General features: G+C 37.3%; 1 protein-coding gene and 1 long non-coding RNA gene across 7 annotated transcripts in view; one reads left to right on the top strand and one right to left on the bottom strand.

The window, feature by feature from the left end:
- LOC130834348 (uncharacterized) overlaps nucleotides 1-16,567 on the top strand; it is a 176,403-nt gene that overhangs the window by 121,615 nt on the left and 38,221 nt on the right. Inside the window, exon 3 of one of the 2 annotated variants that reach the window (XR_009048671.1) lies at nucleotides 13,942-13,981. The exons of the other annotated variant lie outside the window; for it this stretch is intronic. This is a non-coding gene — a long non-coding RNA (uncharacterized LOC130834348). Of the gene's footprint in view, nucleotides 1-13,941; nucleotides 13,982-16,567 lie in introns of those variants that run through there. 2 annotated transcript variants of the gene reach the window in all.
- SYNPO2 (synaptopodin 2) overlaps nucleotides 1-16,567 on the bottom strand; it is a 159,591-nt gene that overhangs the window by 7,159 nt on the left and 135,865 nt on the right. The window contains exon 5 of one of the 5 annotated variants that reach the window (XM_057704395.1): nucleotides 12,711-16,323. The exons of the other annotated variants lie outside the window; for them this stretch is intronic. Coding sequence (XP_057560378.1) covers nucleotides 16,270-16,323 — 54 coding nt within the window. The 3' untranslated portion in view covers nucleotides 12,711-16,269. Of the gene's footprint in view, nucleotides 1-12,710; nucleotides 16,324-16,567 lie in introns of those variants that run through there. 5 annotated transcript variants of the gene reach the window in all.

Genomic DNA, 16,567 nt, shown 5'->3' on the forward strand with positions numbered 1-16,567 from the left:
CCCAGGAAGATACCACATGCCACGGAGCATCTAAGCCTGTGAGCCACAACTATTGAGCCCATGTGCTGCAACTACTGAAGTCCACGTGCCTAGAGCCCATGCTCTGCAACAAGAGAGGCCACTGCAGTGAGAAGCCCGTGCACCACAATGAAGAGTAGCCCCCACTCGCCACAACTAGGGAAAGCCTGTGTGCAGCAGCGAAGACCCAATACAGCCAATAAAATAAATAAATTAACTAATTTAAAAAAATTTTGGAGTGGTTGTTGACTCCTCCCCATCTTGTTCACTCCACACCTGAACTGTCAGCTTTAGAAAAATATCCAGGAACTTCCCTGGTGGTCCAGTGGTTAAGAATCCACCTTCCAATGCAGGGGATGTGAGTTCGATCCCTGGTCAGGGAACTAATATCCCACATGCTGTGAGGCAACAGCCTGCACACTCTAGAGCCCATGTACCACAAGTAGAGAGCCCGAGTGCTGCAACTACTGAATCCGTGCACTCTGGAGCCCACCTGTCACAAGTAGAGAGAAGCCCACACACTGCAACAAAGAGTTCATGCACAACAAAGATCCCGTGTGCCGCAACTAAGACCCAATGCAGCCAAATAAATAAATATTTTTTTAAAAAAGAAAGTATGGGGCGGGGGGTGAAGGGGAAGCTGAGACGAAGCGAGAGAGTAGCACAGACATATATATACTACCAACTGTAAAATAGATAGCCAGTGGGAAGTTGTTGTATAACAAAGGGAGTCCAACTCGAGGATGGAAGATGCCTTAGAGGACTGGGAAGGGGAGGGTGGGGGGGACTCGAGGGAGGGTGGGGGGGAGTCAAGGGAGGGAGGGAATACGGGGATATGTGTATAAAAACAGATGATTGAACTTGGTGTACCCCACCAAAAATAATAAATAAATAAATAAAATCTAAAAAAAAATAGCATGTACAAAATTATTTTTTTTTAAATAAAATAAAATACACGCAGTATCTGACCATTTCTTACCACCTTCATTGGTACCACCCCAGGCTAACCAACCATACTCTTTTGCTTGGATTATTGCTATAGTCTCCTAATTAGTTTCCCTCGTTCACCCTTACTCCTTTAGTCTATTCTCAACGTGGCAGCCAAGATTATCCTGTTAAAACCCAAGTCAGATTTTGTCACTTAGTCCTCTGTTTAAAACTCCATGGCTTCTCATTTCAAAACAGAATATTCTTTCATTGACCCACAAGACCCCACAAAAATCTGCTGGTTTCACCCCTCCTTACACCTCTGATTTCATCTCCTCCTGTTCTCTCCCTCCCACTTTGCTCCAGCTACACTGGCCTCTTTGCTATTCTTTGAACAGATCAGTTACACTCGTGCCTCAGGACCTTTATACTTGCTGATCCTCTGCCTGGAACACAGGACTCCAGATATCAGCATGGTTCTACTTCTTTTCCTTCAGGCCTTACTCAGATATCCTATGATCACTGTTTGGCTATTCTCAGTCTCTCTCCCTCTTCCCCCCATCCCCAAGATTCCCTGTCCTCCTCCCCTGCTTTATTTCTCCCCTTAGGCTTATGCCTATCTAACATAATAAATGTTGATTTAATTATTTTGTTTATCTCTTTTCCCCACTAGAATTTAGCTCCATCTAAAGTAGGGGTTATTGTTTTATTCATCAAGACATCCCTTGACCTAGAATAGTGCCTGGCAAGTAGATGCTTAGTAAATATTTGTGAAATGAATGAATAATAATTTCTACATCAGACTGCCATAATCAGGAAATTGTTATCTTCACCAAACCTTTTGATCCTGTTCCAAGATGTAGTCCTTCTCACATGTCAGTTACATGTGATGAGGGACTCACACAAGTAGACCCATCCCTGCCACCCCAATATATGCACACCAGTATGCACACCAAGACTTGTTTGGCAAAACAGATAGCATTAATCAATGTTTAAAAACAAATCAAATTTTCTAAACAGGTAAAAGATTTTAACGTGCTTCAAATAAATGCTTTGCATTTAGGTTGGTGGAAGTGTAAAGGTTTTAAACTGCTTTGATTCCCCAAGTAAGAAAAGTCTTAGAAAATTATGCATCAATTCTAAAGAGAGCCCAAAATCTATTATTTGTGAGATTTAAAAATTAAGACTAAAGAAGAAAAAGATAATGGAAATTGGGATGATTTAGAGTTGGAGAAGAGAAAGCTGAAAGTTAATTTGCCATTTATCATGAGATTGCAAGCAGGCGTAGGAAATGGCAGTTTCCGCTGACTGATCTCTTAGGGGCACTTCCAGCTCTAAAGAGTTTTCAATTACAATTTTTCTGACAGTCGAAGCAGGTCAACATTGTAAGGAAGTTCTCCATAGGGATATGGAATTCCTTTATCTAGAGATCTTTAAATATAGGACAAATGCTCCCTTGAGATAATTTAGATACAATTAAGTAGTCGCGGGATAAGGAGAATTTTAAGGTCATTTTTGTTCTAGTCTCTTAATAAGACAGTCTCTATCTCATATTCCTTGGAACCTGCCTTCTCAAGTGAATCTGAAATCTTCTTCCTGGTGGAAGAAGTGGAGTTTTTAGAAATTTTGTTGTAGCTCTCTCTTATCTAAAAAATGGAAGAGTGTCTGTTTTTTAGACAGAAGTCAGCAATATTATTCTCCTCACCAAAAATAGTGCAGACAACCAGGATGAATAAGTTGTATTATTGAATAGAAAAGTAGCCAAGTAACCATACATTGCTTATTCCATAAATGCAATAAACATACTTAGACATCAAAATAAGAGATTATGTCTTGTGGCTAGAGATTCTCATCTTGGCTTTGCCATTAACTATATATCGTAATTCATCTTAGACTAACTATCAGATTAAATTTTTGGTTCTAAAACAATAAAATTTTTTTTAAAGTTTTATTTTAGATTTGAAGGCAATCCCTTTGTGAGAGTGAGTAATCCCTTTGTGAGAGTGGGTAATAGTTGTAACTGAAAATAAAAGCCAGCATGTTCTATTGGAAAGAATGTGAATTTGGACATCACACTGACCTAGGAGACCTGCCTTTGCCTCTTTTTACCCATATGATTCAACCTCTCCCAGACTTACTTTCCTTGGTTGTAAAATGGTAAGAATGCTGGCTACTGTTTTAAGATTGTGGGTAGAGTAGAGGTTGTGTTTACACATCAAATGCCACATAACACAACAGATTATACTTGTTATTGTGAGAAGAGTCTGCGAGCCCTTAAAAGGTGTCAGAGACCTGGCAGAACCTTTTGTTCAAGAGGCAACTGCATAGCCCGGCTGCTGACCCAGGATAAAAATAGGAGGGAGCTGCCTTTGAAGTGGCATTAGCACCGCACGCCTCAGATACTGCTGTGCCAGCCACTGCCTCCCTCCCACCAGAGCACAGGCAGCAGAGCTAGCCAGAAACATCGCCACTGACCTCACCTCTCTGCTAGCTCTGGGTGGGCCAAAGTATAGACGTCTCCATTTTTTTTAACCTTTTGTTATAGAAGAATAAAAATAACCACATTAATTTAAGGTCATGAAGACTGATGTTAGGCAGGAATCTGTGCGTATACTTCTGTGGTCCCTTTCATCTTGGAAGCAATGATAGCAATAACAAAAATGTATAGAATTTTTACTATGTACTAGTCACAGTTCTAAGCACTTTTTGTCTATTAACTCATTTACTCTCCCCAACAATCCTATAATCCCCAATTGCTGCAAATAAGGAAACTGAGGCATAGAAATTTGGTGATTTACTTGAAGTCGCACAGATCATGTTTGTAAAGGAAAATTGAAGAATTAAGGCCATAGATAATAAAATTTTATCTAAACAATGTGTTTTAAGGTATTATATCTGTTACTGGAAAAAAATTACTACAGCAGCAGTTTTTACCCTCTCACTTTCCTTTATCCTCAGAAAAGAAGCATGTCACTCTAAAAATTATAATCTGTGAAAATACTACTATTAATATAGACTATTTTATTTAAGTAGCTGGAATTGCCTTTTTAGTTTTTAAAATTCTTGGAGAAAAGCCTTACTTAAGTGTATTTTTATAATAGTCTACTTTAATTGGTTTGAACGTAAAAATAAAATCTTTTAAACACATTTCAAAATATTTTCTGAAAAGAAGTTTTCTCTCCTCAGAAGATTTAAACAGTAAAAGTTATATAGATTACCACTACAGAAAAGAATGAATAATAGATAGCAAAAGTTCAGCTCTCATCAGTTTCTATAGAGAATTTCACAATAAAGGACGCTGATCCCATATGAAATAAATGAAATTTTGACCTTGTGGGAGGTTTTTTGTTTTGTTTTTGCCACATGGCGCAGCATGTGGGCTCTTAGTTCCGCAACCAGGGATCAAACCTGTGCCCCCTGCGTTGGAAGCACAGGGTCTTAACCACTGGACCACCAGGGAGGTCCGTTGTGGGAGGTTTTTGTAGAGAAAAATTATCAGTGCCTGGCATATAGAAAGCACTTCATTCATAAAGAATACTCATCTGTATTAGTATAAAATTAATACTTATACTATATGCTTTATTAGAATTATAATTATGATAAATTATAAAACCCACTTAAAATGTGTTTAACTATGTGAATATAGCTTTAGCTGTCCATAATATTCTAAACACCTTCTTTCCTGAAACAAATCCAGGCAACCATCTCTCCTCCCTCCCTCATTCACAAAAAAAGTTACCATGAATGTGCATTTATCCCTGGAAGAAAAGTAGGGATAAGAGATATCTTTTATAGCTTATGTGTCTGCTATTTGAAGTAGAGATAATATCCTTAAGCAAACTTGTGTCCCAACTAGGGCAGCTTTTGCTTTCTAAGAGGAAAATTTTATCAGTTAAGATATTAAGAACAATTTTTAAGATGAATGTGGCTGCTGTAGAACAGGGGTTCCCAACCCCCTGGCCAAGGACCAATACCAGTTCACAGCCTAGGAACCAGGCCGCACAGCAGGAGGTGAGTGGCAGGTGAGCGAGCGAAGCTTCATCTGCTGCTCCTCATCGCTTGCATTACCTCCTGAACCATCCCTCCCACCCCTGTCCATGGAAAAATTGTCTTCCATGAAACCGGTCCCTGGTGCCAAAAAGGTTGGGGACCGCTGCTATAGGACAACCTTGCTCGGGCCCTTTGCATGATGATATTCTCCAATTTCCTCCTCCCAGGTTTTTAAGCAGTCCTACTGTCACAACTCCTTATAACATTTTTAAAAAACTGGAAAATCCAAGCTGGTTAATGGTAGTGACAGACACTTCAATAACTACACAGCATGTGACATTATTTCATAAGGATGCAGAGGATACAGCATGAGGAAAATGACTTACTTGATCTTTGTAACTGTTTTTCTATCCATTATGTTTCTAAGCTTATTAAATAGATCCTTTGATTCATATCCTGGGCTCTGGGGGAAATATTTAACCTACTGTTCTTGGGAAGTTTAAGATTTAGTGCCAAATCATATTTATGTTTCCTTTGTCAAAAATACAGCCCCAGAGTGATGTTTAAAATTAGGAATAAAAAATGTAGCTATTCATCTGGGAAATCACCAACTTGTTTAAGTGCGGATAGAATTTTTGCTTAATTGCCTTACCATATCTCTCTGAAACAAGTGGTAAATTTTATTTAATGATATCTTTCTTGTTTGAGGGAATTTACACGATAATTTCATATATGTCATTTCATTTTAGAGACACAGGAACACAATAAAGTGGGATTTACAAATGAATGATTGTTTTTCAAATGAATAGATAAAAGACCACTAAGGGGGGAAACAGATTAAAGCAGAGTATACAGTGATAGTCCTGATGGTGTGCTTTTCAAATGCAAATGGGAGATATGGAAGCATCTCCAATCAGAAGTACATTCCTTCAAAATAGGAAGCATTTACTTTACTTGAAAGATACTAATCCCAGATATAAATGTAATCCCATTAATGGTTCAAGGGGTTGTCTCATAAGGTATTAGGATGCTTGTCTATTTATGAAACTTTCAAAATTAGAGAGCAAATATTTAATTTTTCTCTTGGCATTAGTTGTTACAGCTTTTCCTATTGGCAGAGCTTTCTTAGTGCACTTACAAAAGAGCAATATGTAATTATCTAGACATAACATTGCATATTAATACTATAGCAAATTTTTCTATGTGGGCCACTCATTTATTCAAAAGATCTCATTCCTTATTATTTCCTTGACCACTCCTCATTCCCAAGTTCACCTTCACTTTGATATGATGTTAGGTAGTTATTGACTATCCAATTACTAAACGATTGTTTCACTTTGAGTATTGATTCATGCAAATGCATAGATGGATTAACAAAAGTCTTATGAATTAGCTAACACTTCATCAACCCTCTAAGCCACTTTCGTTGTGAAGTCTTAGCCTAAGGTAAATTCTTCTGGAGGTACTAACACGTCTGGGCCCTCATAAATATACATTTGAGATTGAGAGAAGAAAAGAGATCCTTCAGTATGTCTGAAGATCTTAAGCAACTATTCATGTAAGAAAGAAGAAAAATGCTGGGGAAGGGATGGAAAAAAAGTGACCAGAGCTTATCTATTTGTAAAAAGATCCCTTACTTATACCAGTAATATTTATGGTTTGTTTCATAATTATATTGAGACAGTTTCTGATAGTGGTGTGCAGTTTTTCCAGTTGATGGTTGTTTCCCCATTCCATCTTCGTTCTTAATCTTGCTTCTTTCAATATTGGTAAATCTAATGAAGACAAGTCCCTTGTAGAATATAATTAATAGATAAGAGATCACTGACCACCTGGAATCACGCATGCTAGTGACCTAGGCTAGAGCTTTTGTGTGTTCTAGCTGGGAGGAAACTTATCCCCCAATTCTTTCATTTAAAGAGGCTGAAGGAGGTGGGGGTAGGGGGAGCTGCTCTTACAATTTCTTATTGTGGGTCAGACAGTCCTAGATGAAATCCAACTTTGATGTTACAACCAGTTGTCTAGACGAGTACATTTTTGGCAAAAAGATGAAATCTAGATGGGACAAAATGTAGTCTGACAATGAAGTATATCCCCATGAAACGTTGATAACTAAACATCTATGTACCATTCACAAAACAGAACTTTGACCATGGTTGACAGTGGTAGATAGAATATTACAGAAGTTTGAAAAGGAAAAAAAAAAAAAAAAAAAAAGACAACAAAACAGAGGTTGAATAGTGAAAGCAAAGGAGAGACATACTACATGGTTCTTTGTAAAAAATTGCTTTTTGTATGAATGCACAATACATTTGACATAATTTTATAAAATGGACATGTGCATTTTAACAGCAAAGGATGGAGAGCTAGTGATTACAGTGACATGATAAGAAAAGAGCAGCGAAAGTTCTTGCAATGCTTTTACAAGCCCTTTTCTTACTTTACTCCAGGGTGCATAATGGCTGCCCTAGGATTCGAGGTGTCTCTGAGCTTCAGAATGCTCGCCATTCTCAGGAAGTATCTGTGTGTGTGTCAAGAATAGTCAGGAGGAATTATAATCACACTTTACAGACACTGGCAGCGAAGCAAATCCTCTAGTCAGGGCTTCACGGAAAGAAAAATTATTCTCTAACCTCCTAAGCTATGCTTTTTCTCTCATTAGAAAAATGATGTCTTTAAGATATTTTTCTTCAAATATTCTGGAATTAAAGTGGTAAGGAACAAGCAAATTTTGTCTTGTCGGGTTTTAAACTGACCCTGGTTTTTAAAAAGCATTGAACTACATCAAAATACTCACAACACTTAAAAACCCAATTATTTTAAGCAGATGTTTATATAGAGAATTATAAAATCTTAGACATGGAAGGCATTTTAGAGATTCTGCAATTAAGCTTCCATGAGGTACAGGAGTTCCTTTTACAACACACCTGATATGCATTGCAATGGAAAAAGCACAGGCTATGAAAACAGATAAACTTGGACTCAGCTGGTGAGTCTGCCACCTTTCTGGCTGGGTGAATTTGGGCAATTTTCTTAAGCTCTCTGAACTTGTTTCCTTATCAATTGAAAAAAAGAGGATAATTTCCACCAAATAAGGTTGTTGTGAAGATTAAATTAAATACATGTATTAAGGCCCTTAATACATTTTATATGTGTAATATATTTGTTAGTTCCTTCTCCATTCCTTCCCCACAAGTTTTTGAAGTTTTCTTAAGTTAAACTGAAATTTAATGTCTTGTAACTTCCATTCATTAGTCCTGTTTTTCTTTTTCACCAATGGAGACCTTTACTCTCTTATCCATACCAAAGTTCCTCAAATATCCAGCTCTCCTACCTCCTTTTAGTCTTTTCTCCTCCCACTGGTAAATGTACAAACATTTATCTCCTATTACAAAACTTCCAAACATATCACCATCCTTTTTGTTTTAGAAATAAACTAGTGCAACAAAGGCCTGAAAACAATACTCTTGTTGAGATCAAAGCTGCTACTCTGTTCACTCTTCTAATGTTTAAGCAGCCTCTTGACTGATTTTGCATTTTGTCAATCCACCACACCATTTGATTGTATTAATGTTAAGGTTAAACAAAAATATTGGGATGTTTCCCTATGACCCATAAAATAGACGAACTTCTTTTTAGTTTTGAAGATTTTACAGTCATATTTGTTTTCATTTTAAAAAGCTAATTAGCATTCAAAGTGCTTCAAAATTCTCTTTTAGTCTAGATCCCAAAATAAGAATGTTTTGATTGCTGTCAGAGAGATTTCAGTTTGTTATTACTAAGAACATTTTTGATTAGAGATAAGAGACTCTACTGCCCTAGGGCCAAGGGAAGCCATACAGTCCCTTTCCCCAGAGATAAAAATCAGCCAAGGAACTTTGTAAGTGGCTTCTCCAGATGATAAAATTGTATCATTCTATTCCTAGAAATATTTATTATTGGACTTGTTTAGAAGCAGGGGGTCAGATAAAATCACATCTCAAGGCCCTTTTTATTCTTTCATTTAAAAAGCAAATTTAAAAGAGTGTTCAAAGCAAATTATTTACAGGACGCTTTAGAATGGCTGCCTGTGAAGCACTGTCTGAGCAGGAAGAGAATTTGCTGCCACCTCCTGGGCCTTTGTAATAAAGCCATCAAGATCAGCGCTTCCGGGCCTGTTCCCTTCAGACAAGGCACCAAGAGCATTTGAAAGCAGGTGCTGTTTACAAGTCTAGCTGTCCCCGACTGAGTGCACTAGAAAACTATTTATGGGTTTTAAATAATAAAGTTGACTTAAGTGTTTTCTGTGTTAGAAAACTGGTTTTCAAAGTGTGGTTCACAACCCATTAGCATCAGAATCACCTGGGGTATATGTTATAAAAACAAATTTCTGGGCCTCACCCAGGGCCTACTAAATCAGAACTTCCCTAGGGCGAGGGGAATCTTAATTTTTCCCTGAGAACAAAAGTTGGAAAACGGTATGTTAGAATACGGTGAAGGCAATAGTTTGCTCACACTGAAACACTGTATATAAAGGAAATAGTATTCGTTGGTGAATTGAAGTGAAAAATTAAAAGTTCTAAGAGATATATTTTGCTTTGCTCTTAATGTCAGTAATACCACGTGAAATGAATTGTGACATTTTGCTGGATATTTCATAATGTAGAATTCAAAATCTATTCAGCCCATAGTGAGTTTATATGAAGAATTATAAGCACCAACCGATAAGTATTGACAAGCAGTTCAGTGGGCCAGACCATCAATCAACTGTGAGTGATTAAAAAACAAACTTCCAATTGTGCGAGGATGGGTGTCATACTGTAGCATTTTATTTATATCAGTCCAGCCTATTCTGTAGTGATTTTTAGCTCTAGAGGATGGTTTGGTGAATACTTCTTTATCAATCTGAGATATCCTAGCAGAAAAAAAGAACTAATGCCAAGTAAAAAAGAAATCTAGTTGTTTTTCACCTTTTAAGAAAAAGTGTAATTAAATGGCACAAAAGGAAAACTGAACTAAGTCAACTTAACTATATTTGAAACAAAAGCAATTTTAGACTCAGAGAAAGTTTTCCGAATCTCATCTTGTTGTGAGTTTTCTCTCTTCAAGATCAGTCCTAACTTCTGCTTCTGACTCAGAAGAATTCTAGAAGTACCAGAAAACCCACAAAAATTCCCTGGGTTTGAAAGGCAGCTGGAATTTTAGGTTCCTCCCTACATCAGTCACTCAGCTTCTGAGAATTGTTTTTCATCACTTGCCCTGTGAACTGGGAGTTTGCTCTGTTCAGACAGAGGTTTCACTCTTTCTGGTTTTGGAAACTGATCATGCTTCTCAGGCAAGGGGATCAACTACTCTAAAAAGGCCAGGTTGCTGACCCTTTGTCCTGGGACAGTGTTGGGGAGGAGGATAAGAACAGCTGTCTGCTGTGCCATCAGAGGCCAGCCAGGTTCTGTCAGAGCCCCAACTGTTGCAGGCCTGAATTGGGGTAGCTTCGGGGATTGGGTTGCCAGCTGTTCCACTTTATGTGCGATAGGCCTAGTTAAGCTTCAGCTATCCTACTAGAACCTTGCTCAGGATACTAGCTATCCTACTTTGAGAATATATTTAATTTACAAGCCTTTCTCCATAAGAATTCTCTCTATATTGCTAGATGCACTACACTTATTTTCTTTAATACTGATACTTTGAATTGAACACAGTCCCTTTGTAGTAGTCTCAAAGCTGACATTTTCTTTTTTTTTAAAAATATTGTACCAGTCTTTCTGAATCCTGGTCTCATCTTTGTATGCCACTACAACAGTGCTAGTACAATAGATGAAGAGAAAGAAGAAAAAAATTGACCAATAGGCTGAATATAGAGGGATATAGACATATAAAGCTTCAGTAAAAAGAAAACAGTAGAGAAGAAACAGAGATCACTCAGTAAAAGACTCCTGGGGGTAGATTATTTTTCATGTCACTATGAGATTTATACAGACACTGCTTCGCTTTTTCTATTTTAATTCTCTTAGATCCTCTTAAACTGGGACTCATATTAGCAGAGAAAACAAAAGAACTTGTTTAATTATTGTATGTGTTTCCCTCCTTGGTAGTTTATGGAATTAGTAGCTAGTGTTTATTGAGCGTCCTTTACAAGAATATTAAGAGCTAACATATGTTGAATGCTTTCTGTGTGCCAGGCACTGTTTTATACACATCCCACATATTGGTTTGTTTAATCTTCACAACTTGTGAGGTACACCTATTATTTTCTCCATGTCACAGCAGAGGGTACTGAGACACGGAGAGGCTGAATCATTTGCCTAAAGTTTCCCACCTAGCAAGCGGCGGCCTGGGACTCAGCTGCAGGCATTTTGGCCCAAGTTCATACACCCACTACAAAATGTTATATCTGTATGCTTGGTGTTTATGTGTATTATCTCACCTAACAGGTGAATTTCATTTAAAAAATGGTTACCTTTTGCTTCCCCTAAATCAAACCATGGCTTTTATTTATTTTTCTTTAATTTAAATATTTGCAGGAAAATTTTTCTGCATTGTTGTTACTAAAATTTGAGGAATTTCTCATCCCTATTCTTTTTTTCCTTAATTTACCTGGTGTAACTGAGCACAGCTGTAGTAATATATGATAGCTTGAGGTGAGTGTTTGAGGAATTTAGTCTAACGCATCATGGGTATTCACTCAACGGAACTAGCAAAATGTTAGACTTCCCCCTACCATTTGAGTTCTAAGCAAATAGGCTGATAGAAATAAAAATGACACCTTTCTCCCTTCCCTTGTACCTGTTCACAAGTGTCATTTGGGGCTACCAAACTCTAAGACGTTTATTCAACACTTCTTTCTTTGATTTAGAAGGTTTAAAGTGACTTTTGAGATATTCCTGAGAAAGGTATAGCTTATCACCTCTGAGGGGCTGTTCCTTTCATGTGTGACCTTTGTCTTCTTGTGATCAAGGGAGGTAATGCACCCTTGTGATTAGAGAATGGCTCTGGAGTCAGACTGTTGGGTCTTGAGTCTTAGCCCCATCACTTTAGACAAGTTCCTTAACTTTTCTTTACTATATTTTCTCATCTGTAAAGTAGAATGGTAACAGTACCTTCTTCATACACTAGTCATTTTGTGATGACTAAAAAAGTTAACATTTGTTAAGTATTTAGAATGGCACCTAGCATACAGTAAGTCCTCATAATTATCACTGTATTAGTGACTCTACGATTTTAAATTAAGGCAGGGAAGCTCTGCAAATATAAAGAGGGTTTTTTACAACTAATCTAGAAGTTCACATCTTCTCTCCTTGAAGTTAGTGATGAGAATGTTCACACCCACATTTAGAATCCATTACACTCATTCTTTAGGAGATGTTTCCAAAATGACAATGAGACATAGTTTAAAGCAAAGAAAACGAAACAAAAAAATACTGGAAAAATAATAAGGTATAAAAATGTCCTTTCTGGGAACTTTTCAACAGAAATACCTGTTGAGAAACCTTCCATTGAGGACATTGTGGCAGGAATGTCCAGGATGAATGCTAGCTCAGCTAGGGAGACTTCATGGAACTCTAAGATGCCAGTGGCAGCTACTTTTTTGGATATATTTTGAAACACTGAAAACTTGTGACTCTCACAGCATTATTCTGTTTAGACTTATTCTTGTTGAACTATCTCAAGTTATTATTAGGTTTAGTAGCAAGCCAAGCTCTGTGCTGATTCACTATGATAAGAAAGTTCCCTGAATTGCTTTTAGTGGGAAAGGCATGAAGCCAAGGGAAGCACTTCCTTTTGTGTAGAGGCTTTGCTTTTGCTTTTTTTTTTTCTTCCTTAGTGACATTCCTTACCACCCCCAGCTCGTGAATATCGCCTTTTCATCCTGAAATAAAGTGAAAGAATTGGGGGAACTCATACAAAATCACTGTCGAATCCATCATTTCTATTTATAAAACAAATGCTTCTTTTCTCAGACTGGTTTTCACTCCCTACATACTATCATAGGATCTAATTTTATGAGCAATCTTATGAAAGTAGTAGGGTCCTTCCTAATGTCTCTCAAGTGGTCCAAACCATCCTTTAAGCATATGCAGATTAAGGCTCTTGGTGGATGGTTTGGTGAAAACACAATTAACAGGTCTCAGGGAGTGGGATTCTGGGGTCTAATGAGACTGTGGAAATCTTATGGTACTGAAGGGAGAGCCTGGGCTTGGATGTCAGATAAGTATGTAGGTCCAACCCTAGCCCACTACTTTATAAGCTTAGTGACCGCCAGGCACGTTGGTTAGCCTCTCTGGGCTTCAGATACCTCATCTACAAAATGGAAATAATAATAATACCTTCACATTCAGGGTAATTCTGAGGAGTAAATGAAATCATAGAGTGTAATTGGTTAAGTGTGTAGGTCCAGACCGAATCCAGGGTCCACTACTTAACACTGTGTGATCTTGGGCAAGGTATTCAGCCTCTTTGTGCCTCAGAATCCCCTCTATAATCTATACAGCGAGGATTATGATGGCACCTATCTCATAAGGACTACTGATTGAAAAAGATAATCTGTGGTGGTTGCCAGAGGGGTGGAAGTGTGGGTGGGCAAAATGGGTGAAGATGGTTAAAGGCACAAACTTGAGGTTATAAGTTATGGGGATGATGTACAGCATGGTGACTACAGTTAATAATACTATATTGTATGTTTGAAAGTTGCCATGAGAGATCTTAAAAGTTCTAATCACAAGAAAAAGAAATTTGTAACTATGTTTGATGATGGGTGTTAACTAGACTTACTGTGATTTGTAATACATACTAGAATCAAATCAGTATATTGTACACCTGAAAATAACATAATGTTATATGTTAATTATATCTCTGTTTAAAAAGAGAGAGAGAGAGAGAATCTGTGAAGATACTTGGCATAATTCAGGGCCCAAAGTTTGTGCTCCGTTAGTGATTGTTATAATTTATGTAAGTATTTAACATCATTCTTAGCTTTTAGTAGAAACTTAACGTATCAACCTCTCACCCTGCCTTCTGTCTTTTCCTTAGACCTCGTGAGATTGTTCAAATGGCTGCCACAGCTTCCATCCCCACACATGTTATCCTAACTGGGACCATAATCTTGACTCAGAACCTTTGGATGGTCTCAAAAACAGATTATTCCACTAAATAAAGATACCAAAGGTTCTCCTTGACTTCCAAAATGTCTCCTGAAGAACAAAATTAAATACTTTTGCTTTTTGATATTTACTTGCAAGAAGAAAAATTTTCTCAGTTTATTCCTAAAATGTGCATTTCTTTTCAACTTAGAGCTAATTGCAATTCTATGTTTGTTTGTTTATTTTCCATGAACAACCATTAATAGTTATCAAGAAGCTCAAGAAGCAGGGGCTGTGAAAGCAGGATTCCTCCATGGTATATTGGAATATTATTATTTTAAATATTATTATTATTATCAGAGGAAGAAGGGTAGGCTGGAAAGTAGGTCCTTGTGATTATTTTTATTAGGGACCCTGAATGTATATTTCACCAGTCATAAAGCACACATAATTTAGATAAACATGTCAGGAATGAGGTATAAACAGAGGTAAACATGAGGAACTTTACATTTAGAACCAAAAAATGAAAATTTAAGAAATTCTGTGTACCAATAACAATTATTTAAACTACAGGACCCTGTAGAAGTCTAACTTTTTCTTTTTATATTTGAGAAATACTTTATTAGCTGGCCTAGCTCTGATAAAATCAGGAATCTGAGACTTGTCTGACAGGATTTGATATTTTTAAATTAAACTTCTCTTTATTCAATTGCTTCTGAGTAGTAAGGTCTGTGATTGCCAATTGGTAATTTAGAGTACAAATATACATACCATAGAAACATTATTTTTTTTTTTAATTTAAGAAACTGGCTGTACCTGATAACATCAAGGAGAGGATAGTCTGATGTGGGGCTTCTGGTTTTTATTGGCATAATGCTCCACAGGATGCCCTGTAATTTTTTTTCCTTTTTTTTTTTTTATTTTTTATTTTTTATTTTTTTTAATTTTTATTTAACTCAGACTGGCCTCTTTTAAGCAATTTTGCCTGGTGTTTGGGTCCTGTGGGAATTTACTAGCTTGCTTTATGGCCTTTGGCCAATCCTGGTGGGAAGTCTAGAGAAGAATTCAATTCTGCTTTTTCCCAGAATACTTGTTGACAAACTCAGAGGCACTGAAGTGTTACATGAGGCTTTTTGTCCCCCAGAGTCCAGTGATAAGGGGACATGAGACCAGCAAGGGGTCAGTGCTTCTGGGAATATAATGTTGGCTCTTAGAATTTACATATTTTTCTCATGAACTTTTAACAATTTTTAAAACAAACTCAACAACTCTGGTTTTAGGAGGGAATGAGAACACAGCCCACTGCTTCCCTCTGGAAGCATTTTAAGCATTTAGCTTTTCAGAAAACAATCACTTGTTTTTGATGACCATGACTTCAAATACCCTTCCTGCCAGGCCAGTGGTGACTCATAAAATAGCAATGGATCTCAGGAATTCACTTAGAATTTGGGTGCTTGCAGGTTCTCGAATTTATAACTGGGTGAAACGATACACAGCAAAGGACTTTTGTTTGAAAGATTAAATCCAAACTCAGACACTAACAGCCATGTGTCTTCTTGTGTTCTCACGAGACTTCTATGAAAGTGCTGCAGTCAGAGTGTTTAATATGCCTGTCAGCAGAAAACAGCCTTCAAAGTTTTTTTAAGCTAGTAACTGTAAACAAAACAATGGTCTCACAGAAGTTAGTCCACTCCATTTAAATGCAGATCATTTGTTCTTGACATCTCAGATGTGACTCTTGCTGCCAGGCTAGAATTCAACTGTGTGATAACACTCCGTTGCCCTCTGAAACCCACTTTTTGAAAGGGGTCAGCACTGTCTAGAAGAGTTAAAGAACGCTGGCTTACTCTCAAGAACTACTGTAACTCAGATCAGTTTTCCTATTGTTAAAGTGAGTTGCTTCTTGTGAAGATTAAATGAGATACATGTTATCATTAACAATCAATCATACTAGATATATTTTGAGTTACAAACTTTTACATGTTCCAGAAGGACAGCCCCAATGTGTCTTATAAAACATTCCTAAAAATGTATGCTTTATACTATCAATGAATAGTCAAAAGGCAGAAACAGTGTGATATTCCTCTCTCAAAACAGAATGTTTGTATTGAAATATTAGAAATAAAACTGTAACTGTTCTAAGCTCAAAGTGGCAGTGCTCAGATTCCCAATCTTACCAGTTCTGTGATTCAGCTGGCCTCCTATAAGACTGAGAGGAATATGTGTACTTACATTTACATAGCACCTTTCTTCCTAGAATATCTACTGTGGTGCATATTCACCATGGCACAACATTCCAAGAAGAGAGGTTTGAGACATCATTAAGGGGACACTGGTGGAAAGAAATTTGCATAAGTACCTGCAGTAAGTCAGTGACTGTGATTACATTTCATTTTATATTCCAGTGCCTGTTAACCATGCAGTGGATTCCTTGGGTTAATGTACATAAGGCACCCCTCATAACACAAGCACTCAATAAATGATCATTGCTATTGTGTTGACAATGAAAACTCGACTTCATACGTGCTCTGCCTAGAAATTAAGCTAACAAGGGACAAGAACAAAGGCAGGATCCT

Source organism: Hippopotamus amphibius, chromosome 13 (genome assembly GCF_030028045.1).
Source record: "Hippopotamus amphibius kiboko isolate mHipAmp2 chromosome 13, mHipAmp2.hap2, whole genome shotgun sequence".
Lineage (NCBI taxonomy): Eukaryota > Metazoa > Chordata > Mammalia > Artiodactyla > Hippopotamidae > Hippopotamus > Hippopotamus amphibius.